The sequence below is a fragment of the Pseudophryne corroboree genome, chromosome 1 (assembly GCF_028390025.1).
Source record: "Pseudophryne corroboree isolate aPseCor3 chromosome 1, aPseCor3.hap2, whole genome shotgun sequence".
Classification (NCBI taxonomy): Eukaryota; Metazoa; Chordata; class Amphibia; order Anura; family Myobatrachidae; genus Pseudophryne; species Pseudophryne corroboree.
In genome coordinates, this window is record NC_086444.1 from 1,138,019,789 (window position 1) to 1,138,044,683 (window position 24,895).

General features: G+C 44.5%; 1 protein-coding gene across 8 annotated transcripts in view; it reads right to left on the bottom strand.

Moving 5' to 3' along the window:
• Nucleotides 1-24,895, bottom strand: part of ABLIM2 (actin binding LIM protein family member 2) — a 342,851-nt gene that overhangs the window by 85,774 nt on the left and 232,182 nt on the right. For 7 of the 8 annotated variants that reach the window (XM_063924017.1, XM_063924068.1, XM_063924043.1 and 4 more), the window contains exon 10: nucleotides 9,712-9,858. The exons of the other annotated variant lie outside the window; for it this stretch is intronic. In XM_063924017.1, coding sequence (XP_063780087.1) covers nucleotides 9,712-9,858 — 147 coding nt within the window. The remainder of the gene's footprint in view (nucleotides 1-9,711; nucleotides 9,859-24,895) is intronic. 8 annotated transcript variants of the gene reach the window in all.

Below are 24,895 nucleotides of genomic sequence, written 5' to 3' on the forward strand. Positions count from 1 at the left end.
TAGCATTTATTCAAGGTAAAAGTGAAAGTTCGGGCACTTCACCAAATGGAAGTTTTATTTCCTATTTACACATCTATCAGACCATGAGGGGCAATTAGGAGAACTGGTGCACCATTACTGTGCAAGCAGCTGCTGTAACCAGTCAGAGTCTGACATTTATTGTAGTGCAGTGTAGAAAATGAAAGTAAACGTCCGAGTAGGAGACTAATATGTAAAAGAAAACTTTTATTCTTATCCAGTTTTTTGCAGCACTTTAGATAGCTTTATCCTTAGCAGAGAGTGCTCACATCCTAATATGACTGGATTGTATTGTTATAGTAAGTGAGAACTATATGGCTGTAGCCACAGTCACCATGGCGATGGCTTTGTAATTACGTTCAAATGTTGACAGTGAGGTATTAGACTTGTAGTAATACTATCCTGTGGACCTCTCACCAGAGGCATTCTGAGGCTTGTAGTAGATGTTCCCAGCATTCTGTGTATACAGGTTTTTTTTTTTTTTTTTACCTGACTTGTATCCTGCTGCTGATTTATCACAAGACTGAGTCTGGAACACACGTGTGTCCATTACAGGCAGGCAGATCCTATTACCTTTTTTTAGTGTCCATATGTCCATGTTTCGACCTCCTATATTTTCATACTCCCTAGTGTTATTGTTTTGATATACTGACACCAGGATATTGTGCAATGCTATTGGGAATGATTCACCTTACTGGATTGGAAACTCGTGTTTAATTTCTGTCCTATGTTATTAACTTGGGAAAAAGATAGTACTAACTTTATGATTTTTTGGTAACTGCATTATAGTTAAATACGGAAGTGAAGCGCATCTGCGGTTCATAGTGCCAAGATCACGTGACCTCAATGCGCTCCAAACACCGGAAATGGAAACTATCTCCATCTCTATTCCTACCTGGAGTTAAGAAAACATCATGTATTGGCATATTTATATACTCAGTGCTTTATTACTTTTTTGTTTCACATTTAGGATTGATAGTATTTGACTTAATTTACCAATCTTATGATCTTTGGTAACTGTATTCTAGACAAATACGGCAGTGGAGCGCATCTGCTGCTCACGGTGTTGAGATCACGTGACCGCACTGTGCTCCAAACACTGGAAACGGAAATTACATCCACCCCCATTCCTCCTTACCGGGTACTTGTGCGGTTCATGGGATGTCACGTGACCGCAGTACCGTTGTACAGAGAGAGCGTTATCTCTTTAATTATAGAAAATATTCCATCTGGGGTGTCGGAATTATTGAATTATCTCCAACTTGAAAAAGTCCTTTATATTGGAATAAAGATATGTAGTATTTAAACACGAATGCGGGCAATGAATAAGAGATCACATGACCCCATTTGTGTTCCAAACACAGGAAATAGGATGCGTGGGTTATAAATATTCATTTAAATAATATAGAACTTTTTAACTAATGCTCGTTTTTGAGAAATACTTTGTGTATTAAAGTTAGGTCTGCCTCCTAGTCCTTACTAATTACATAAATAGTGATTTCTTTATTTTATTCATGTTTATCGTTATTGAATTGCTCAGGTGTCTGTAATTTACTAATTAAGTAAGGTATAAGAATGCCCATTGTGGATTACAGTTAAACTCTTTTGAAAAAGCTGCTAGGGAGCGGCGAAACGCGTCAAGCCTAGTACCATCCTTTCCCCGTCAGCAGGAACTTCTTCACATCTAAGTGCTTGGACCCCTTTTTGGACACCAACTAACGTATGGGCGCCATTACCAATACCGGATGCCGTAAAGCCTAGAGAGGACAGCTTACCCAAAAAGCAATTGGATGTAGGCACGGACAATCCTCCAAAACTGTGTTAACAATTAATCCATTTATTATCCAACAGAGGACAGTCCATATAAATAGAAACAAGCAACAATAATTTATCCTGCAAAATTCTATGGGACACTGAGAAGGTTCCTTGGTCTATATATTACACATCATCTGATTGCACCATCTTTTTATATAGATTTTTTACTATATTAAATGTGTGATTTTATTTAATATGTGCTGTTGAAAATAAGATTTTAAACCTACCGGTAAATCTATTTCTCCTAGTCCGTAGAGGATGCTGGGGACTCCGTAAGGACCATGGGGTATAGACGGGCTCCGCAGGAGATAGGGCACCTAAAAATAACTTTTACTATGGGTGTGCACTGGCTCCTCCCTCTATGCCCCTCCTCCAGACCTCAGTTAGAGAACTGTGCCCTGAGGAGATGGACATTACAAGGCAGGATTTAGCAATCCAAGGGCAAGATTCATACCAGCCCACACCAATCATACCATGTAACCTGGAACATACATAACCAGTTAACAGTATGAACAAAACAACAGTAACGGTCCAAGACCTATTCCAACTGTAACATAACCCTTATGTAAGCAACAACTATATACAAGTCTTGCAGAGTTTCCGCACTGGGACGGGCGCCCAGCATCCTCTACGGACTAGGAGAAATAGATTTACCGGTAGGTTTAAAATCTTATTTTCTCTTACGTCCTAGAGGATGCTGGGGACTCCGTAAGGACCATGGGGATTATACCAAAGCATCCAATCGGGCGGGAGAGTGCGTATGACTCTGCAGCACCGACTGAGTAAACGCTAGGACCTCATCAGCCAGGGTATCAAACTTGTAGAATTTAGCAAAAGTGTTTGACCCCGACCAAGTCGCCGCTCGGCAAAGCTGTAATGCCGAGACGCCTCGGGCAGCCGCCCAAGAAGAGCCCACCTTCCTAGTGGAATGGGCTTTAACCCAATTTGGTATCGGCAATCCAGCCGTAGAATGAGCCTGCTGAATCGTATTACAGATCCAGCGAACAATAGTCTGCTTCGAAGCAGGTGCGCCAATCTTATTAGCAGCATACAGGACAAACAGAGCCTCTGTTTTACTAATTTTAGCCGTTCTGGCTACATAAATTTTTAAGGCCCTCACTACATCCAGGAATCTGGAATCCTCCAGGTCACTTGTAGCCACAGGCACCACAATAGGTTGATTCATATGGAATGAAGAAACCACTTTAGGCAAAAATTGCGGACGTGTCCTCAATTCAGCTCGATCCACATGAAAAATCAAATAGGGGCTCTTGTGTGACAAAGCCGCCAATTCAGACACTCGCCTTGCTGATGCCAAGGCCAACAGCATGACCACCTTCCAGGTAAGAAATTTCAACTCAACCTTGTTAAGCGGTTCAAACCAGTGTGATTTTAGGAACTGCAACACCACGTTCAGGTCCCATGGAGCCACTGGAGGCACAAAAGGGGCTGGATATGCAGCACTCCCTTTACAAACGTCTGGACTTCTGGAAGAGAAGCCAATTCCTTCTGAAAGAAAATCGAGTGGGCCGAAATCTGTAGCTTAACAGAGCCTAATTTCAGGCCCATATCCACTCCTGTCTGTAGGAAGTGGAGAAAACGACCCAGATGAAAATCTTCCGTAGGTGCATTCTTGGTCTCACACCAAGACACATACTTTCGCCAGATACGGTGATAATGCTTAACCGTCACCTCCTTCCTAGCCTTTTTCGCTAGGATTCGGCGTTCAACCGCCATGCCGTCAAACGTAACCGCGGTAAGTCTTGAAATACACAGGGCCCCTGTTGCAACAGGTCTTCCCTCAGAGGAAGAGGCCAGGGATCTCCTGTGAGCATCTCTTGTAGATCTGAGTACCAGGCCCTTCGAGGCCAGTCTGGGACAATGAGTATTGTCTGTACGTTTCTTTGCCTTATGATCCTCAACACTTTTGTGATGAGAGGAAGAGGAGGAAACACGTAGACCGATTTGAACAGCCACGGTGTTATCAGAGCATCTACTGCCACTGCCTGAGGGTCCCGAGACCTGGCACAATACCTCCGAAGCTTTTTGTTGAGGCGTGACGCCATCATGTCTATTTGAGGAGTTCCCCAAAGACGTGTTATGTCTGCAAAGACTTCTTGATGAAGTCCCCACTCTCCTGGATGGAGATCATGTCTGCTGAGGAAGTCTGCTTCCCAGTTGTCCACTCCCGGAATGAAGACAGCCGACAGAGCGCTTACATGATTTTCCGCCCAGCGAAGAATCCTTGTGGCTTCCGCCATCGCGACTCTGCTTCTTGTCCCGCCTTGGCGGTTCACATGAGCCACTGCTGTGACATTGTCTGATTGAATCAGAACCGGTAGGTTTCGTAGAAGACTCTTCGCTTGTCGAAGGCCGTTGTAAATGGCCCTGAGTTCCAACACATTGATGTGTAGACAGGACTCCTGGTCTGACCAAAGACCCTGAAATTTTTTTTCCCTGTGTGACCGCTCCCCATCCTCGGAGGCTCGTGTCCGTGGTAACCAGGATCCAATCCTGAATTCCGAACCTGCGACCCTCCAGCAGGTGAGCACTTTGTAACCACCACAGGAGAGACACTCTGGCCCCTGGGGACAGAGTTATTTTCCGATGTAAGTGCACATGGGACCCGGACCACTTGTCCAGAAGGTCCCATTGAAAAGTCCTTGCATGGAACCTTCCGAAGGGAATGGCCTCGTAGGCCGCCACCATTTTTCCCAGAACTCGAGTGCATTGGTGAACTGACACCCTTTTCGGTTTTAGCAGGTCTCTGACCATGTTCTGGATGTCCTGGGCTTTCTCCATTGGAAGGAAGACCTTCATTTGTTCCGTATCCAGTATCATACCTAGGAACGGTAGTCGAGTTGTCGGAATCAACTGTGACTTTGGTAGATTTAGAATCCAACCGTGTTGCTGGAGCACTCTCAGAGAGAGCGCCACACTGCTCAGCAATTTGTCCCTTGATCTCGCTTTTATCAGGAGATAGTCCAAGTATGGGATAATTGTGACTCCATGCTTGCGCAGGACCACCATCATTTCCGCCATTATCTTGGTGAAAATCCTCGGGGCCGTGGAAAGTCCAAACGGCAACGTCTGAAATTGGTAATGACAATCCTGTACAGCGAATCTCAGGTATTCCTGATGGGGGGCATATATGGGGACATGAAGGTACGCATCCTTTATGTCCAGAGATACCATAAACTCCCCCTCCTCCATGTTGGCTATTATCGCTCTGAGTGATTCCATTTTGAATTTGAATTTTTATGTACAGGTTTAGGGATTTCAGATTCAAAATAGGTCTGACCGAACCGTCCGGTTTTAGGGACCACAAATAGGGTTGAGTAGTAACCTCTTCCCTGCTGGTGCAGGGGAACCTTGATTATCACTTGCTGTATACACAGCGTTTGAATTGCAGCTAACACTATATCCCTTTCCGATGTGGAAGCTGGTAGGGCCGATTTGAAAAATTGGCGCGCGGGCACCTCCTCGAATTCCAATTTGTAACCCTGGGAAACTATTTCCAACACCCAGGGATTCAGGTCTGAACTGACCCAGGCCTGACTGAAAAGTTGAAGACGTGCCCCCACCGGTGCGGACTCCCTCAGGGGAGCCCCAGCGTCATGCTGTGGGTTTTGGAGCAGCCGGGGAGGACTTTTGTTCCTGGGCACCTGCCGAAGCAGGTGCTCTTTTGGCTCTGCCCTTACCTCTGGCGAGGAAAGAGGATCCCCGACCTCTTCTGGACTTGTGCGACCGAAAGGACTGCATCTGATAGGGTGTTACTTTCTTTTGCTGTTGGAGAACATATGGTAAAAAATTTGATTAACCTGCTGTAGCTGTGGAAACCAGGTCCGTCAGCCCATCCCCAAACAATACATCACCCTTATAGGGTAGTACTTCCATATGTTTTTTGGAATCCGCATCACCCGTCCATTGGCGAGTCCATAAGGATCTTCTCGCTGAGATAGACATGGCATTGGCCCTAGAAGCTAGCAATCCAATGTCCCTTTGAGCATCCCTCATAAATAAGACTGCGTCTTTTATATGGGCTAGAGTTAAGAATATAGTATCCTTATCCATATTATCAAATTGATCTGTCAGCTCATCTGTCCAAGCTGCAATTGCGCTACACACCCATGGCGACGCAATTGTCGGTCTTAGCACAGCACCCGTATGAGAATAAATACACTTTAAGGTAGTTTCTTGCCTGCGATCTGCAGGGTCCTTAAGGGCCGCTGTGTCAGGAGACGGTAGCGCCACTTTCTTGGACAAGCGCGTCAGGGCCTTGTCCACAGTGGGGGATGATTCCCAAATCTCCCTGTCCTGCTTAGGGAAGGGGTATGCCATATAAATTCTTTTGGGGACCTGCGGTCTCTTTTCCGGAGTCTCCCAAGCTTTCCAAAGAAATCATTTAATTCATGGGATGCGGGAAAATTAATAATCTGTTTCTTTACCTTAAACATGTGTACCCTTGTGTCGGGGACCGAGGGTTCATCCTCAATATGCAACACATCCCTTATTGCCACAATCATACTCTGAATGGTTTTAGTCACCCTAGGGTGCAATTTTACTTCGTCGTAGTCGACACTGGAGTCAGAATCCGTGTCGGTAGTAGTGTCTTGTGTTAAGGGACGCTTTTGAGACCCCGACGGGCCCTGTGAGTCGGTCCAATCCGAGGATTGACCCCTTGATGTCCCCCCTAATTCAGCCTTATCAAGCCTTTTATGTAAAGATGCCACACTTGCATTCAACATATGCCACATGTCCATCCAATCCGGAGTCGGCACAACCGACGAGGACACACCACTCATTTGCTCCACCTCCTCCTTGGAGAAACCTTCCGCCTCAGACATGTCGACACACACGTACCGACACCCCATACACACAGGGATTAACCTACAAGGGGACAAAACCCCAACCAGGCCCTTAGGAGAGACAGAGATAGAGTATGCCAGCACACACCAGCGCCTAAAAACACTGGAAAAAATATGACCAGATAGCGCTTTTTTATATATAATATACCAATTCCCACTCACTGCGTCGCTAATGTGCCCCCTCCTCTTTTTTCCAGCCTGTGAAGTTCAGCAGGGGAGAGACCAGGGAGCCAGCGTTCATGCATGCAGCTTCTGTGGAGAAAATGGCGCTGGTTAGTGCTGAGGATCAAGCCCCGCCCACCCGACGGCGGGCTTCGGTCCCAGTGACTTTTCTATTAAAATGGCGGGGGATCTTAGATTTACTGCCTCCGCAGCCTAATCTATCTGAATTTGCCCAAAAGTGAGGAATATTGCTGCCCAGGGTGCCCCCCCCCCCCCCCTGCACCCTTCAGTGCTGCTCTGTGTGTGTGACTGGGAGCAATGGTGCGCAGCTTACCGCTGCGCGCCTTACCTCATGAAGATCTGATGTCTTCTGCCGCCTATGATGTCTTCTGCCTTCTCATACTCACCCGGCTTCTATCTTCGGCATCTGTGAGGAGGACGGCGGCGCGGCTCCGGGACGAACCCTAGGTGAGACCTGTGTTCCGACACCCTCTGGAGCTAATGGTGTCCAGTAGCCTTAGAAGCAGTGCCCAACTTGACAAGCCAGCTCTGCTTCTCTCTCCTCAGTCCCACGATGCAGGGAGCCTGTTGCCAACAGGACTCCCTGAAAATAATAAACCTAACAAAATTCTTTTTCAACAGAAAACTCTGGAGAGCTCTCTGCAGTGCACCCATTCTCCTCTGGGCACAAGATCTAACTGAGGTCTGGAGGAGGGGCATAGAGGGAGGAGCCAGTGCACACCCATAGTAAAAGTTCTTTTTAGGTGCCCTATCTCCTGCGGAGCCCGTCTATACCCCATGGTCCTTACGGAGTCCCCGGCATCCTCTAGGATGTAAGAGAAACATCTTTTGTCAGTTGAAGCGCTGCTTCTCTTATGTATTGTTTTAGATCTTATTACTGAGCATTAAACTAGCAAGTCCTAAAGCCAGGGACGGCTTCATCTTATATGTCTGTCACTTCAGCCCAAACGGTAACCTACGTTTACAGGATGCAACTATGGAAACAAGTTTACATTTGAAATGTTTTTGTTTTTTTCCATTATAAACATCCTCCTTATCTCTAAGCAAAATAATGATTTGTATTTTGCAGCTACATACAGTATTAAGTTATTTTATTGTGGAGACATTTCTATTCATAAAAGGGGGAAATCGTTGATTATTTCATGATAGGGCACGTGGGTGTAAAGGCATGCTGGCATTTGCAGAGCCACAACTGTGCACTACAAATGCACTCTAAATGGTTAATAAAGTAGCGATATATAATGCCTCTTAGTAAAATAAATACAAATGTTAAAAATAAAGGTATAAACGTGTTAATAAAATAAATGCTGAAGATATAAAATAATGGCGGTAGATACATATTTTATATCAGCATTTTATTTTTAGTTGTCATTTTAAGCATAAATCACAATGGAAATTACTTGAGGAAATTAAAATGAAGCTATGAAAAAATAATATTTAGCAAAATAATATTATTTTGTAAACTTGTGTAGTCGGTGGTAGATCTGGAATTTACATTTTGAGGTTTATTCTCTTTGGCTATGAATTATACATTTATAGCAAAACATTGTGCATCTGGTTCGCATGACTATTTATACCGTATAAAACACACAATGTTGAGTACAAGTCTTCTTACAACGTGTGACACAATACACATACATTGTGATTTCCATGGGCCTGTATCCTGATTTAAGAAGTAACATCACAGTTTGCCACAAACAATTGACTGTAACGAGCAGATAAAGCATACTTGCCTACTTAAGTTCTCCCACACCTCCGGGAAAGTAAATCAACCTCCGGATCCCACCCATATCCCTAGTAAAATGCGTGGTCCAGGGGATGGATGACGCAATTCGCAGCATTGGAAAAGGGCGGGGCACAGTGGCGCGTTTCGTGGTGCCTACCACCTCAACCACTCGTCCTGGATCTCCAGAATGAGGGTTTAAAAGGTATCCAAATAGGAAATTACTTAAGTGGGGTACACATGGGCCGATTTCTCCCAGTCATGTGTGCTGAGCGTTCTAGCACAGATCGCTCAGCACACAGCGCGATGTGTGCTGAGCGAGCGGGAGAAAAAAAAACACTCACTTCACCCAGCAGTGAAGTGAGCGATCTAACTAGATTTGGCCTGCATGCAAGGCAATCTAGAGTCAGTGATAGCGAAGCGTCGGGCCGCGCATAGCTATCGCTATGGGCTATACACACGGAGCGATGTGTGCTTAATTTCTAAGCAATCTAGTCAGACTGCTTAGAATTTAAGCACACATATCTACGTGTGTAACCCTCTTTAGATCTGTGGCTAGGGACTTCCTGGTTTATTTTAAGCAGCCAATCAGAAGAGGAAACAATCATATAAAAATGCTATTTAGAATGTACGTAAATCTTACGGGATCAGGGAATTTATTAATTTTCCTTTGTGGCTTATCAACAAAAAAAATAAAAAATAAAGATACAAGGCCTAATACAGTATATAAAACATATAAATGAATGAACTGCATCAATAATTAGTTTTATAGGAACGCACTCCATATTTAGTGGTAACTGGACACATTCTAGACAGTGACAAGCTCTTGCAATGACTAATACTTACACTACAGCAAATCTGTCCCGTGAATAAAACTCCCAAGGGTGTAACATCTATAGCATATGTAGGACTAGAAAATAAATATCCTATACAACTATCTCTATGGTACACCTGGATCAAAAGTTTCACCAACTTCGACGAATAACCTTATATGTTTCTAGGCTGTAATAAGCATAATATTCTGCACAGAAACACGAATTAAGCTCTTTTAACATTTATGGGACATTACAGTCTATTATTAATGAGCATCTATGCTTGTAGTACCTCCCCGTAACTATGCCTGTCCTCTGCTGAGTAACTGATGTATGGAGAGTAGGAGATCATATCGGGACGGTCAATATTATAGATGGCCTTATTTTTGGGAAGAGCCGCCAAATCCTTGTAGTCAATAATTTCATCGCCAAGTTTTGCCTAAGGAGGAGAGGAAAGGGAGAGACGACAGACAGGTAAAAGAGGAAGAAGCAGCAGATTTCAAACAGAATAAAGTGATAACGTAAAGGACATACAGCACAGGGTAGAGAATCTGTATGCCCTTATTAGCAGTCAGTGGCACTATTCTTAACGTTTAAAGAGCCATTGAACCTGAAAGCTGCCTCATCTGAAAAAGTTGCTTCTAACACTCACAGATTAATATTATGCTGCGTGTTAGGATACGAAGAAAACTGGAGATATCTCAGGTAAGGTTAAGAATATACAAGCAGTAGATTTCTATGCATTTGAGATTTGACATCTTACATTTTAGCTATAGAAAACTGGAAATAACTGAAAAGACCAGACAATAGAGGTTATGCAAATTAACTCTAAATTCCCTTGTGTCAACCATAAAGTAACTCATATCCTCCAACACTGAAGAATCAAGACAAATTAGGCCATTCCTTAAATTTTCCCAGACCAGCTAGGAAACACCATCTCTGGTTACTGGAAATCTGGGCTGACCCATGAAAATCAGGAGAGATTTCCAGTCCGTGCAACATCTTCCTGGGTGTTCAATTACTACTCACACTAACGAGCAGTCAAGTAGTTAAATAAGTGTCACTGGATGCCTGTACTAGGCTTCCAAAATCACTACTTGTGGCAGAAGCTTTTTTTTTTTTAATGCAACTCTGATTCTTGGAAAATGTTTCCTTGTTTCGGTTCTGAACTTTGTTTGACTGATCATTCTCTGAATTGGCTGTACATTTACTTGCATTTTAACCATTTTCTGGATGCTGACTGCCCTGACCTTACATTTGAACTTGAGCATTCGCTGCAGAGCCTGGTGAAGGCCCCATGGGATCATAAAAAGATACTTGTTTTGGGTCTTTCCTCACTCTGTTTGTAAAACACACAAGCACACAGAAGGGTTAGAGGGGGTCTTTCTGACCCGATTGCACGCTGCAGTTTATCGCAGCGGTGCGATCGGGTCAGAACTGCACATGCGTCGGCGCATGCCAGACGGCCGAAGGCCGTCGGGCCGCTACGATTGCCTCTGTCTGATTGACAGGCAGAGGCGGTCGCTGGGCAGGTGGAAAGGCAGCGTTTGGCTGCCGTTTCATGGGCGCGGTCCGGCCAACGCAGGCCGAACGGGGGGCGGGCCGCAGCGGCTGCGTAACGTCACACGCAGCCGCTGCGGGCCGGGGAGCGATGAGTAGCTCCTGGCCAGCACGCTAAAACTGCGCTGGTCGGGAGCTACTCTTGAAGTGCAAAGGCATTGCTGCTGTGCGATGCCTTTGCACTTCTCCCGGGGGGGGGGGGGCGCTAAATTTAGCACAGCTACGATCATCTCGGAATGACCCCCACAGTAATAAAAGGACTTCTTACTGCACATTGAGCCACAGACGGCAGTCTAGATTTCTTAAACACTGATTCCCTGGAATGCCGCCTGCCCTGACCTTTCCCTTGAGCACTTAAAATTATTCCAGCCTGTGTGAGTACCTGTATGCATTCTTTTGTTATATGATCCTCTATAAAGTTTGATTAGAATCTCCAAATTTACATTTGCTAGTGTCCTTCTCCGAGTCTACTACTGCGTGCACAAGCCCTGAGGTAATGGAGTACCGGCGACCATGTCAGCCTCTATGGGAAATGGGGCGGCTATAAGTGAAGGCCAAGACTAGCCTGTATCAAACATTAAATTCGAGGAGTTTGGTCTGTAGCAACACCATTATGGTTGCTATATTGCACCATGTCAATAAAGAAGACTGATATTTTGTTGTTCGGCACTCATAGTTATACCTCACAAACCATTGATAGCTTTCATAACTAGTATTATTATTTTGGCTCACATCTACCAAGGTATTTGGATACCATTTTCCCAGTGGTATGTAACTCAAATGATTTTTTTGCCTCAAACACAGAAACAGAATTTGACGGCACATAATTACATGGATCTTTTTATAGTTTATTACAATAAAATTAAAAGTGTTCAAATATAAAATATTGCTCAAAATAAAACCCTTGAAATTTTGATAGTGTGACATAAAAAAACGTGCAGAATTGTGATTATATCATTATGTTTTGTACACGAAGTATAACAATTTGCTCACAACTGTGACGATTTTTGTTGGTGAAGTGCTTGATACACATCCCATCTAATCTCAGTAACCTAATGGCTTGTCGTGTTACCCTATGCTGAAAACAATGGGGGGCATTCCGAGTTGATCGTAGCTGTGCTAAATTTAGCACAGCTACGATCAGGCACTCAGACATGCAGGGGGACGCCCAGCACAGGGCTAGTCTGCCTCGAATGTCAGTGCCGCCCCCTGCTGAAATGCAAAAGCATCACACAGCGGTGACGTCACGTAAAAGCATCGCACAGTGACGCCACGCAGCCGCCGTGGCCCGCCCCCCCAACGTTCCAACCACGCCTGCGTTGGCCGGACCGCACCCCCTAAATGGCGGCTTAACGCCGCCACCCAGCCCCCTCCCACCCAGCGACAGGCGATCGCTACGGAACAACGGCCTTCGGCTGTCTGGCATGCACCGGCACATGCGCAGTACTGACCCGATCGCAATGCTGCGATAAACTGCAGCGTTACGATGGGGTCAGAATGACCCCCAATATGTAGCTTCTATTACACTAAACAGCAAAAAAAAAAAGTTATTGTCAGCTACTGAGGAAAATCCAGTTTTTTTTTTTAATAATCTGTGGGCTGTTTCCAAATCTGAACTCCAAATTGAACCGCAGTATCACGTCAGGAACTAAAGTTACAGCCATCCTACTGTTTTAGGTTTTAAACATTATACCAGAGGTTCCCAAACTGTGTGCCGTGGCTCCCTGGGGTGCCTCGGGACACTTGCAGGGGTGCCCTGGGTTGGTGGTCCAGGACCAATTCAAATTATTCATGGTCAATATAACAGGCAAAACCAGTGCTGGTGGCTTCTAATCATAAGATATGTGGCCAAACAGAAGCAAATCTTGTCCCTCACCACACAACTGACCCTAAGGATGACATATAAACGCGATCTACTTAATGTAATATTTCTTTCTAAATTTCTCAATAAGAAATTTTTGGCCTAGGGGTGCTGTGAAAAAAATTCTGATATTCTAGGGCGCCGTGATTCAAAATAGTTTGGAAACCACTGCATTATACAATAGCTATTACAGTGACTGATTGCAGTTAGGGTACACCAAAAACATGTTCTTCTTGTGCCTCTGGGACAGTCGTGATGACAAACACCTTTATTTTGTGACTGGCCAGCAAGATGTGAACACACCACTGGTAAACACAATGTTCTCCACAAGTCCCTAGTTGATCTTCATAAAGTTTCCCTTCCACCACTCCACATAAAATTGGGATTGATGAAAAACTTTGTGAAGGCTATGGATCACAAAGGAAGTAAGCTATTCTATCTGAAGGAGAAATTTGGAGCACTGTTATCTGATGCTAAAATGAAAGTAGGAGTATTTATTGGACCACAGGTTCATGAATTGATTAAAGTTATTTATTATTAATTTATTACAAGTTATTTATATAGCGCACACATATTCCGCAGCGCTTTACAGAGAATATTTGCCCATTCACATCAGTCCCTGCCCCAGTGGAGCTTACACTCTATATTCCCTATCACATGTTCACGCACACACATTCACATTAGGGTTCATTTTGTTGGGAGCTAATTAACTTACCAGTATATTTTTGGATTGTGGGAGGAAACCGGAGTACCCGGAGGAAACCCACGCAAGTACGGGGAGAATATACAAACTCTGCACAGTTAGGGCCATGGTAGGAATCTAACCCATGACCTCAGTGCTTTGAGGCAGTAATGCTAACCATTACACCGTTCAGATTGAAGTTAAATACACATAAGTTGGCAGCTTGGAATCCTTTGTGTTAGTGATGAAGAACTTTCAGAACCGATCTGATCAATATGTTGAGCAAGTAGACAACATACTTACAGCTTACAAGCAAATAGCCTACAGAATGTCCCTGAAATATACGCTATGGTAAGAACTTACTGTTGATAACAGTATTTCTCCTAAGTCCACGGGATCCACAGGATAACAATGGGATATGATGAAGCGACAGCGGATTTGCACCAATCGGTCAAAGCTTTTCGGCCTCCCAGCATGCAACGGGCCCGTCCATATATCCCCACCTCCTGGCTCAAGCAAATCAGTTGTATTCCAAAGCTCAAGGCAGGAGCATCATAGATAGCCCTAATTAGGCGATAAGAACACACATGCACACCCTTCCGTACAAGAAGGAAGAGGTTAGCGAGTAAAAGGATCCTCAAATCAGGTGTGTCAGGGTGGGATCCCTGTGGATCCTGTGGACTTAGGAGAAATACCGTTATCAACGGAAAGTTCTTACCATAACGTATATTTCTCTGGCACTGTCCACAGGTTATCCACAGGATAACAACAGGATTTCCCAAAGCAATTTAGTGGTGGGGGACGCTACTGATTGGAAAGGAGAATCCTTCGCCTGATTTCAGCGTCATGAGAGGCAAAGGTATCCAAGGCATAACGTCTAATAAATGTGTTAATGGAAGACCATATGGCTGCCTTACATATCTGTTCTGCTGAAGCACCACGTTGTGCTGCCAATGATGGACCTACCTTACGAGTAGAGTGAGCAGAGACATTAGCCAGAACAGGGAGATCAGCTTGAGAATATGCTTCTGAAATAATCATCCGAAGCCATCTTGCCAGTGTCTGCTTATCAGCAGGCCATCCGTAGAGAATGAAAAGAGAATCTGTCTTTCTAAAGGCACTGGTACGATCCACGTCCAGCGATGCATCTCCCGCAGAAAGGCCCGGTACCTGGAAAGCCGGGACTACAATTTCTTCATTAAGGTGGAATTTAGACATCACCTTCGGAAGATACCCAGATCTAGTTCTGAGAACTGCTTTATCTGGATAAAAAAAAATCAGAAATGGGGAACGACATGATAATGCCCCTAAATCTGATACTCTTCTAGCTGACGCCATGGCCAGTAGAAAGAGAACTTTAGCTGTCAACCATTTAAGATCCACTTTATTAAGTGGTTCATACGGGGCAACTTGAAGGGTTTTCAGGACTAGACTTAAGTCCCAAGGCACTGTAGGAGGAACAAAAGGAGGTTGAATTCGCAGCATTCCCTGGAAAAAAGTACGCACATCCTGTAAGTTGGCAATTTTCTTTTGGAACCATACAGTCAATGCTGACACTTGCACTCTCAAGGAAGCCACCTTCAAACCTTTATCCATTCCTGCCTGAAGGAAGGCTAAGACCCTGGAAACTCTGAAAGACTTAGGGTCCATTTTACGTTCACTGCACCAATGAATATAGGTTTGCCATAAATGCGAGCTGAGGAAGGTTTCCTTGCTCTGAGCATAGTTTGAATTACCTGTTGTGAGAATACTCGACTTCAGGATAGAGGTTTTAAGAGCCACGCCGTCAAAGACAGTCGATCCATATGTCTGTGATAACAAGGACCCTGCATAAGTAGATCTGGACGTTGAGGGAGCAGAAGTGGAGCATCCATCGACATTCTCTGCAGATCTGTGTACCAATGCCTTCTGGGCCAAGCCGGAGCTATTAGTATCACGGCACCTTTCCCTTGCTTTATCTTTCTCACCACCCTGGGTAATAGGGTGTGATAAAGCTAAATATTTATCGTATATAAAACACTTTAAGAGGTCTAAGAACACTATACGCTATCTACGTAAGAAGTACCGTAAGGGTACGCAAGTTGTGTAGCGTTCGCTCAACCGTAGTCGAGACGCTCAAGCGTCACGTTCGCTTACGGCCCAGTGATCACAGGCAGGCACGCTATTGGCTGCCGACTAACGTAATGATTCGCTATAGCGTAGCGTACGCTCGGGACCACGAGGAGATCACCAGCGGTGCAGACGCTTACAACGTTTAAACCTTTATATCTATACCTTTAACGATGAGATACACAGTATACCTTAGTGTGGAGACAGAGTGTAAGTGCAACCTGGTGTAACCTGATTAACTACAAAGCTGCTTGAGCGTCACCGACGCTCAGAGAATACTTAACCCTTATAAAGAATACACAGATACCTGGGCTTAGGGTCCAAAACCTATTATATGTATTATAACTATTATACTTGCAAAAGGAATCACAGTACAAATGATACACTACAATATAACATAAACCAACTAACCAGATAAACTAGACAGGAAATACAATACAATATAATTAAAGGAAAATACGAGAGAAAGAGTAGAGAGAGAGAGAGAGAGAGATGGCTCACAGTAAGACAATATGATTACGGAGAAAACTTACGCACAAGGGGAACGATCGCATGCGCCTCGATATCCAGCTCCCGATTATCAGCAATGAGAACCGTTGAAGAGAGAGAACTGGATACGGTCGGCCTGCCTATTTATGCCCCACACACAATACAATTCAATGGTCCCTACAATCTCATTGTTCATTGGACACAGGAATTCGGCTTCGCATTATAACAAAAGGTCATAGGTTGATTCATACAGGTGGGCTGTGACTATTTCCAACTGCTCAGGTGGGAGGGAAACTGGGTTTCCCGCCGCATGGGTAATAAAGTGCAAATAAAGTAAATGTTCATAAACTTCTTATGTCCATAACTATTCGCACGAGCGATTGATCTGTTTCAAACCAACACCGGAATATTTCTAATTAAATATTCTTCCGATGGATACTAAACACCACTGTATTACTCCTGTCTGACCCTTCGTATCAAACAAAGAGGGATTCCTCTGTTCATAAACATTCTATATTAACCAAACTTTCAGAATCTATCAAAGGGACCATGATCTACAAAATACATTATTAGTGAAAATATGTAATGATTGAGTCGCACGCTACGATCGCATAAACTCTACCGTAAATACGCATACCATGCGCCTGCGGGTGCCCGCGACTGTGAGTATGCGCACGTACGGGAGAGCGTACGCACGCGCAGCACGGACCTGTGTGAGGTGCAAATATGGTAGTGTGCATAGAGATATTTTTCTGACTTTGACAGTCCACCCTTTGGCAGTCAATAATAACTGCCACCTTCTAAAACATTTCAAAAGGAGAAAAATATATGTCAGGGGTTAATTCATTTCCATGGTTGGGTAAGGGAGGAGAGAGGAGTAGGTGGGAAGATGGTATGACCTAGTGAGATAGCAGAAGCATGTGTGTATGAGTCCATGTTTGGGGGGTCATGTATCATCGTGCCGTACGTGTTGTAAATCAAGCTTCGAGGTATTGCGAAGTATACATTTGAATTCCTTCTTATCCCGTGGTACGGGTCTGTGGATGGGCTGTCAAACTTTACCGAGCTCTTTTCGGATTTTGAACAAAATGGGGAGCACATTTTAGTTGATGATACATGAATGGGGGAATATGTGATTGCTGATATCTGTGCCTGTATTCCCTATACTATGTGTGTCATTACCTGAGGGTTGTAGAAATGAAGAAAAGACATAATTACGGTAAATGCGGTGGTATTCTATGTCAGGTTAATGTACATCTGTCGGTTGAAGTTTTGTTCGGTATCAGTTGAAAGTCGTCTTCTTTGCGCTGTGTTGCCCATTAGGTGTGAGCAAAAAGCTTTGTCAATGCCATTAGATTTACAAAAAATGTTGGGCTAGCGTAAGTTTAAGAATTCTAGGGAAACTGGGGATCCATGGCAAAGTTCATCAAATGTCCGTATCTCAAGTGGTCAAAACTTCTTCTTTGGTCTATCCGTTGTCTGTATAGCGTCTCGTCAACTTCCTCGTCCAAGGGGGTCTTTTTATCTTGGAGAAAAGCAGAAAAACAGGTGAAAGAAACGGACCGTAGAAATCGCATTTTCATCACATCATTGTTTCTATCATTGGGTCATAAATCAAATCCAGGTTAATTACAGTTTCCTCACTCCTCAAACTCATTACCTTAGTACGACGATTGCACCTCATTAAAGCCTGACCGCATCTAAATATCAAACCGATCGTTATGATAACACCTAAGATACATAGGAGAAACTTCCCAACATCCATTATGACTCCTTGAGCCCAGTCTCCTAAACCAGAGAACCAATTTCGCGGGTTCAACCATGACACCCAACCAGTCAGCTCATTACCTACAGCAGCAAGAGTGAGATTGTGTCTTCGGCGAAATTCCCACTTCAATTGGAGAATATCGTCCATCTTTTGGTCTATGACCTCGACCGGATCCTCGGTGCTATTCGTGATATACGTGCAACACTTCACGCCGTACTGTGTTGCCAATGTAACACAATATCCGCCTGTCACTGCTGTGAGGTAATTAAGAACCATTCTATGCTGCACCAGTTCTGTTTTATAAGCTTGAAGTTCCCTTCCAGTATATCTAAACGTGTCATCATACATTTCAGTGATATTATCTAACAAATTTGCGAGCGCCGATATGTATTTATAATTTAGCACTCCTCTAGCGGTGCGGGTGAAATCTAACGCGATTAAGAATTGAATCCCGGTGGATTCACTTATCAGATCAGAGGCCGGATGCTCTGTCTTCTCTATCAGGTGCCTTTTAACAACGTGCTCGTAATGGGTGTGAGTATAAGGAGCTTGGGCACCACGATGTATGTCTTTCATTTTGTCATGTGTTACAGTCATTACTTCAGGCAATACTTTTCCAATATAACACAATCCTTCAGAGTTTGGGGCAAGCCACTTGTACGCCTTTCTCCCGCATATGAAATATGCATCATCGGGGAGAACATATGGGACGGAGAAGGACATAACCATATTACACACCTTCCAGGTGAAATCTCCTAACCCTAATTCTTCCATCTGCTTAATACACGTATCAGGTTGTACGATATGTGCACAGTATCCTGGTGATACTTCTCCAACTCTCGTAATCCTATTTCCTAAGGTGTACCTATACCGGAAAGATTTTCCTCTACTGGCTATGTGGCATACAAGCTCTGTATCTGTAGGCATTCTATCTGCTCTATGCGAAAAGGTCATGGTGTGGTTACTCCATGACACTTCCCAATTTCCCGGCTTTCTGGGATTGGAGATGTTGAAACATAATAGGGACCTATCCACATGGTATTGGTGGAGCTTCAAACTAGGAGGGCTGGAGATATTAAACCTCCTGTCCACCGGTCTCCCACCATTTAACTCAAGTACCTCCCCTATCGTTAAAGGAAATGGTACTAGCCCTGATTTGCTATGACCTTGAGGTACTTGAGAGCATACCCAACAATCTGTTTTGTTTAACACATTACCCACTAAGGAGTGATAGTCACTCAATGGATGCCGGTCCATATGGATATTAAAACTGGATTGGCATTTCTTAATGCACCCATCTTCAATGACATTGTTACAGAGCCTACAGATACAGTTTTCTTCAGCTAACAATCCGTCACAATTCCTTCTATGGTCAATGCTATCGGATCGTTTTCTGATACTCGCCTTTGCTTGTTGGTTAGGTTGATCTTGGAAAACTACGCCTCCATCTTTATCATCAGAACCCATTCCAGAACCTCTATCGACCTCCATGGTACTCTCGCCGGAACAGACTGCTCTGGTCAACATCATGGTCAACAGGAAAATCCGGATCACAGTCTCTTGGGGCAAGTCCATCTTATAGGAGGAAATGGAGAAGAATGAGAAGGAGGAAAAAGAAATTTGAGGGAGAGGGGATGGGAAGTGGAGGAAAATAATAAAAGGGAGTGGGGAGTCGACAACAGCTCTCGGTCTTCAAGGCTCAGGTGCCGCCTCAGTCCTCCTGGAACAGACACTCCAGTGATACAACCTCTACCGTCTGTTCCTTATCACGGGACTTCTCTGGATCAGCAACCTTCTTGCAGTGGGATGAATGGACCCAAGTCTCTCTCTCAGCAACCTTCAATGCTGTAGTGCTAGTCAATAAGACCTGGTATGGTCCTTCCCATCTATCAATAAGGCAACCTGAGCGTAGAAAATTCCGTATCATTACATAATCCCCAGGTTCAATGTCATGACAATTACTATCAGGTAGATCAGGAATCACCAACTTCAGATTATCATTTTGATTCCTTAACTGTTTACTCATGTTAATCAAGTACTTTACAGTTACTTCATTGTTACATTTCAAATCATCCTGAGGGTTAATCATAACATGCGGTTGTCGACCAAACAAGGTTTCAAAGGGAGACAGATTAAGAGGGGACCTGGGAGTGGTTCTGATACTGTACAATACAATGGGTAAAGCTTCTGGCCATGTCAATCCTGTCTCTGCCATCACTTTACTCAATTTATTTTTAATAGTGCTGTTCACTCTTTCGACCTTCGCACTCGCCTGTGGACGGTACGGAGTGTGCAGCTTGCTATCAATTCCCATCAACTTACACATTCCTTGAAAGACATCACCTGTAAAATGGGTACCCCTATCACTTTCGATTATTCTAGGGATACCATATCTACATACAAATTCCTGCACAATTTTCTTAGCAGTAAACATAGCGGTATTTGTAGCCGCAGGAAATGCTTCGACCCAATTTGAGAAAACATCTATACAAACAAGTACATATTTCAAATTCCGACAAGGGGGTAATTGTATAAAGTCAATTTGTATTACCTGGAAAGGGCCGCCGGCAGGTGGGATATGGGATGGTTCTGTAGGTATTGCCTTTCCAATATTCTTTCTCAAACAGGTAAGGCATGACATTGCTCTTTTACTCGCATGAGAGGAGAATCCTGGGGCGCACCAGTATGCTCTCACCAATTTGCACATCCCTTCCTTGCCTAGATGAGTCAGCCCGTGAGCTGCTTCAGCCAGACATGGAAGATATGCTCTGGGGGCCACTGGTTTACCATGTCCATCCGTCCAGAGTCCTGAGGACTCCTGGCCACATCCCTTTGCCTTCCAGACTGCCTTTTCCTGTGTGGAACACAAATTTTGCATTTCACACAACTTCTGTGTGTTAATGGTATTAAATACCATCAATTGTGTGGTGTCTGTCTGTATGGGGGTAGCAGCTGCTAACTTAGCAGCTTCGTCTGCTCGGCTGTTACCAAGTGATACCGGGTCTTGGCTATATGTGTGTGCTTTACACTTGATGACAGCCACTCTGTCGGGTTCCTGTATCGCTGTTAGAAGCCTTTTTATGTGAGCTGCATGCGCTACCGGTGTACCAGCTGCCGTCATGAAATTTCTGAGGCGCCATAGGGCTCCGAAATCATGGACTACCCCGAATGCGTATCTAGAATCGGTGTAGATATTGGCTGACTTACCTTTAGCCAATTCACATGCTCTGGTTAGGGCGACCAGTTCAGCAACCTGGGCTGAGTGAGGTGGGCCTAGCGGTTCCGCTTCTATGGTGTCTTGGTCATCTACGACTGCGTATCCAGTACACAAGTCTCCCGAGTCTGACTGTCTATGGCAACTACCGTCCGTGTAGAACGTGAGTTCTGCATCTTCCAGTGGGTTGTCACTGATGTCAGGCCTTGCGGTAAAATTTTGGGTCAAATATTCCATACAATCATGTGTATCTTCCTTTGTATTAAATCCTCCTTCCCCATCACTCTCACCTTCCACCCTTTGTGCCTGACCAGGCACACCTGGGAGATACGTTGCAGGATTTAATGCACTGCATCTCCTTATGGTGATGTTTACGGGGGCCATTAGTGCCAATTCCCATCTTGTAAACCTCGCTGATGAGACGTGTCTGGTTTGGGCAGAATTCAATAAGGCTGATACTGCATGTGGCGTATGGATTGTGAGGTTGTGGCCTAGCACGACATCTTCGCTTTTTGTCACTAGCAATGCTATCGCAGCAACGCTTCGCAAGCATGTGGGGAGGGATCGCGCTACCGTGTCTAGCTGAGCGCTGTAGTATGCAACTGGCCTGCTGGCATCACCGTGTTTTTGGGTTAGTACACCTGCCGCGCAACCAGCACTTTCTGTTCCGTATAGTTCAAAGGGTTTCCCATAGTCTGGCATACCTAGTGCTGGTGCCTGCGTTAGGCACTGTTTGAGTCTCTCAAATGCTGTTTCGGACTCGTCTGTATGCGAAATCCTATCAGGTTTGTTTGAGGAGACCATTTCCTGCAAAGGTAACGCCAAAATGGAAAACCCTGGGATCCAATTACGGCAATACCCACACATTCCTAAAAACGTTCTGATCTGTTGCTGGGTTTGTGGCAGAGTCATGTCTCTAATTGCTTGGATTCTATCAGCGGTCAGGTGTCTCAGTCCTTGTGTTAGACAGTGTCCCAAATATTTTACCTTAGTTTGGCATAATTGTAACTTGTCTTTGGAAACCTTGTGTCCTGTGTCTGAAAGATGAAACAGGAGCTGTTTCGTATCCTTCAGAGATGCTTCCAGTGAATCTGAACACAGTAGTAAATCGTCCACATACTGTATCAATACTGATCCACTGTCTGGTTGGAAAGACTGTAAACAATCATGCAAAGCCTGAGAAAATATACTTGGACTATCTATGAAACCTTGGGGTAATCGAGTCCACGTGTATTGGACTCCTCTGTATGTGAATGCAAACAAATATTGGCTGTCAGGGTGCAGAGGTACCGAAAAGAAAGCGGAGCAGAGGTCAATAACAGTGAAAAATTTGGCAGTGGGAGGGATTTGCATTAGGATGACAGCTGGATTTGGCACTACGGGGAACTGACTCTCAACTATTTTGTTAATCCCCCTTAGATCCTGCACTAGTCTGTAACCCCTCCCCCCACTCTTTTTCACAGGGAAGATGGGACTATTAGCAGTGCTGGACGTTCTTACCAGAATGCCCTGTTGTAGCAAGCGCTCTATTACTGGGTAAACTCCTAACTCCACCTCTGGCTTCAGAGGGTACTGTGGGATTTTTGGAGCTATCCTACCATCTTTTACTTGTACAACTACTGGAGCTACGTTTGCCATTAATCCAGTGTCTTGTCCGTCTTTTGTCCAAAGTGACTCTGGTATCTGAGATGTCATCTCTTCTATTTGGGATGGATTCCTATTTGTCATAATGGTATGTGACATTAATTTTGATGGGGAGTCTAACATGTCTCGCACTTCCTGAGCGTGTTTCTCAGGTATGTCCAAGAATACACCTTCAGGAGTACAATAAATGACGCACCCCATTTTACACAGTAAGTCTCTTCCCAGGAGATTGGTTGGTGCCGATGCAGCCAGCAAAAAGGAATGCTTGGTATGCAAAGGCCCTATTGTAATCTCGGCTGGTTTGCCAACAGGGTAGTGCTGGACTACTCCTGTTACTCCCATGGCTGGAATTGTCCTACCAGTGGTTCTCATGCCCACTGTCGAATTTATCACTGACTTGGCCGCCCCTGTGTCTACAAGAAAGTTTAAAGTTTTACCAGCTACATTAATTGCGATCTCGGGTTCACTTCCAAGGTTGGCAATTAATTTTACTGGCTGCAGATTACAGGTATGGCCACACCCCTATTGGGTATGGTGACCTCCCTGAATCCCGCTGGCAGCAACTACTTGTGAGGGAGATAGTTGGGAACTACCAGAGGCATGCCAGTCTCTGTTTGGGGGATATCTTTTTGTTTCCCCTGTATGTGGCTCATAACTCCGTTTCTGCGGACCTTGCTCCCAATGTCGTGTGTCGTGTCGTTGTCTAGGGGGTTGGTATGAGTTTCGTGGATTCTTTACTCTACAATCTCGTGCCATGTGTCCCTGTTTGTGACAAGAATAACAAGTAACCATACTTGACTTACCCACAGGATTTGGTGATACCAACAAAGGCTGCCTTGTGGTCAGAGCCTGTATACTTACTGACATTAATTTATCACCTTGTTGTTCCCTGTGTCTGGTGATGTTTCTATCGTGATCAATAGCAGCCTCTCTCAAAGTAGCCACAGACAGACCTCGCCAACATGGTTGTGTGGTCTGTACCCTAGTCTTCAATGACTCTTTTAAACCATCCATCAGTACCGATACTGCTACTTCCCGATGGTTTGTGTCTGTTTTAATGTCCTCTATGCCTGTGTATTTTGCCATTTCTAATAATGCTCTGTGAAAATACTCTGCAGCTGTCTCTGACTCCTTCTGTTTAATGGAGAATATCTTATTCCATTTAGCTACTGCTGGGAAATACTCTTTTAGCTGCAAGTTTATTCTTTTCACATTATCTTGGTTGTACACATCTGTAAGAGGTACATCATGATCTAGTCCGCAATCAGCTAAAAATTGAGTTGCGTCGACATTTGAGGGTAAACATGCTCTCAGCAATATCTGCCAGTCTTTATTGTTGGGCTCTGCAGTGTTACCTAAGTCTCTGATGTATTTTTGACTGGCAACTAAGTCTTTTCTAGGGTCAGGAAATTCAGACACTATGGTCCTTAATTCCATTCGGGAAAATGGAGTGTACATGGCAATGTTCCTAATGGGAGTGGCTCCTGATGCGTCTGTTTTCCCATTTGGCACTGCTATTACTCTAACAGGTGTAATTCTAACAACCTCATTCTGTGTAGATTCTACAGGCTGTGGTGAAATAGTCTCAGCATACTGCATGGTGCCGTACTTACCAGTTGATACGACCTCACCTATCCCTCCGCTAGGGGCCTTTACTAATCTCGTGGGTGGAGCTGTGCCTACTGTGGTCTCTGCTATGGTGGCTGCTAGAGAGAGCGCTGAAATCGTTGCCGATTCGTCCTCTTGATCACACTCCTGAGGAAAGTTCAAAACAGGGTACAACTTGCACGGGTTAATACTTGCATGGGTTAATGGGTTAACATTATCATTAACATTTACACAGTTACTAAGTGATTTTGTGTTACACCTTAGTGCGTCTTTCTCCGCAATCAACTTCTCTCCTGATATATATGGTGGCGGTGGGGCCGTGGCAATCAGTTTTCTGTTAGAGCCAGATCCCGCCGCCTGAGCCAAACCTCTCTGTATCTCACCTTCCTGTTGCCACAACTGTAAATAATCATAATGCTGGATTCGTCTCTTTGTTGATTTTATGAGACATATCCTCCTCCTTAAATTTTGTAACACTTCTGAGCTGAAGCTCCCTACTCTTGGGAATTTCTCCCCGTCATGTACAGTCATTCTCTCCCAT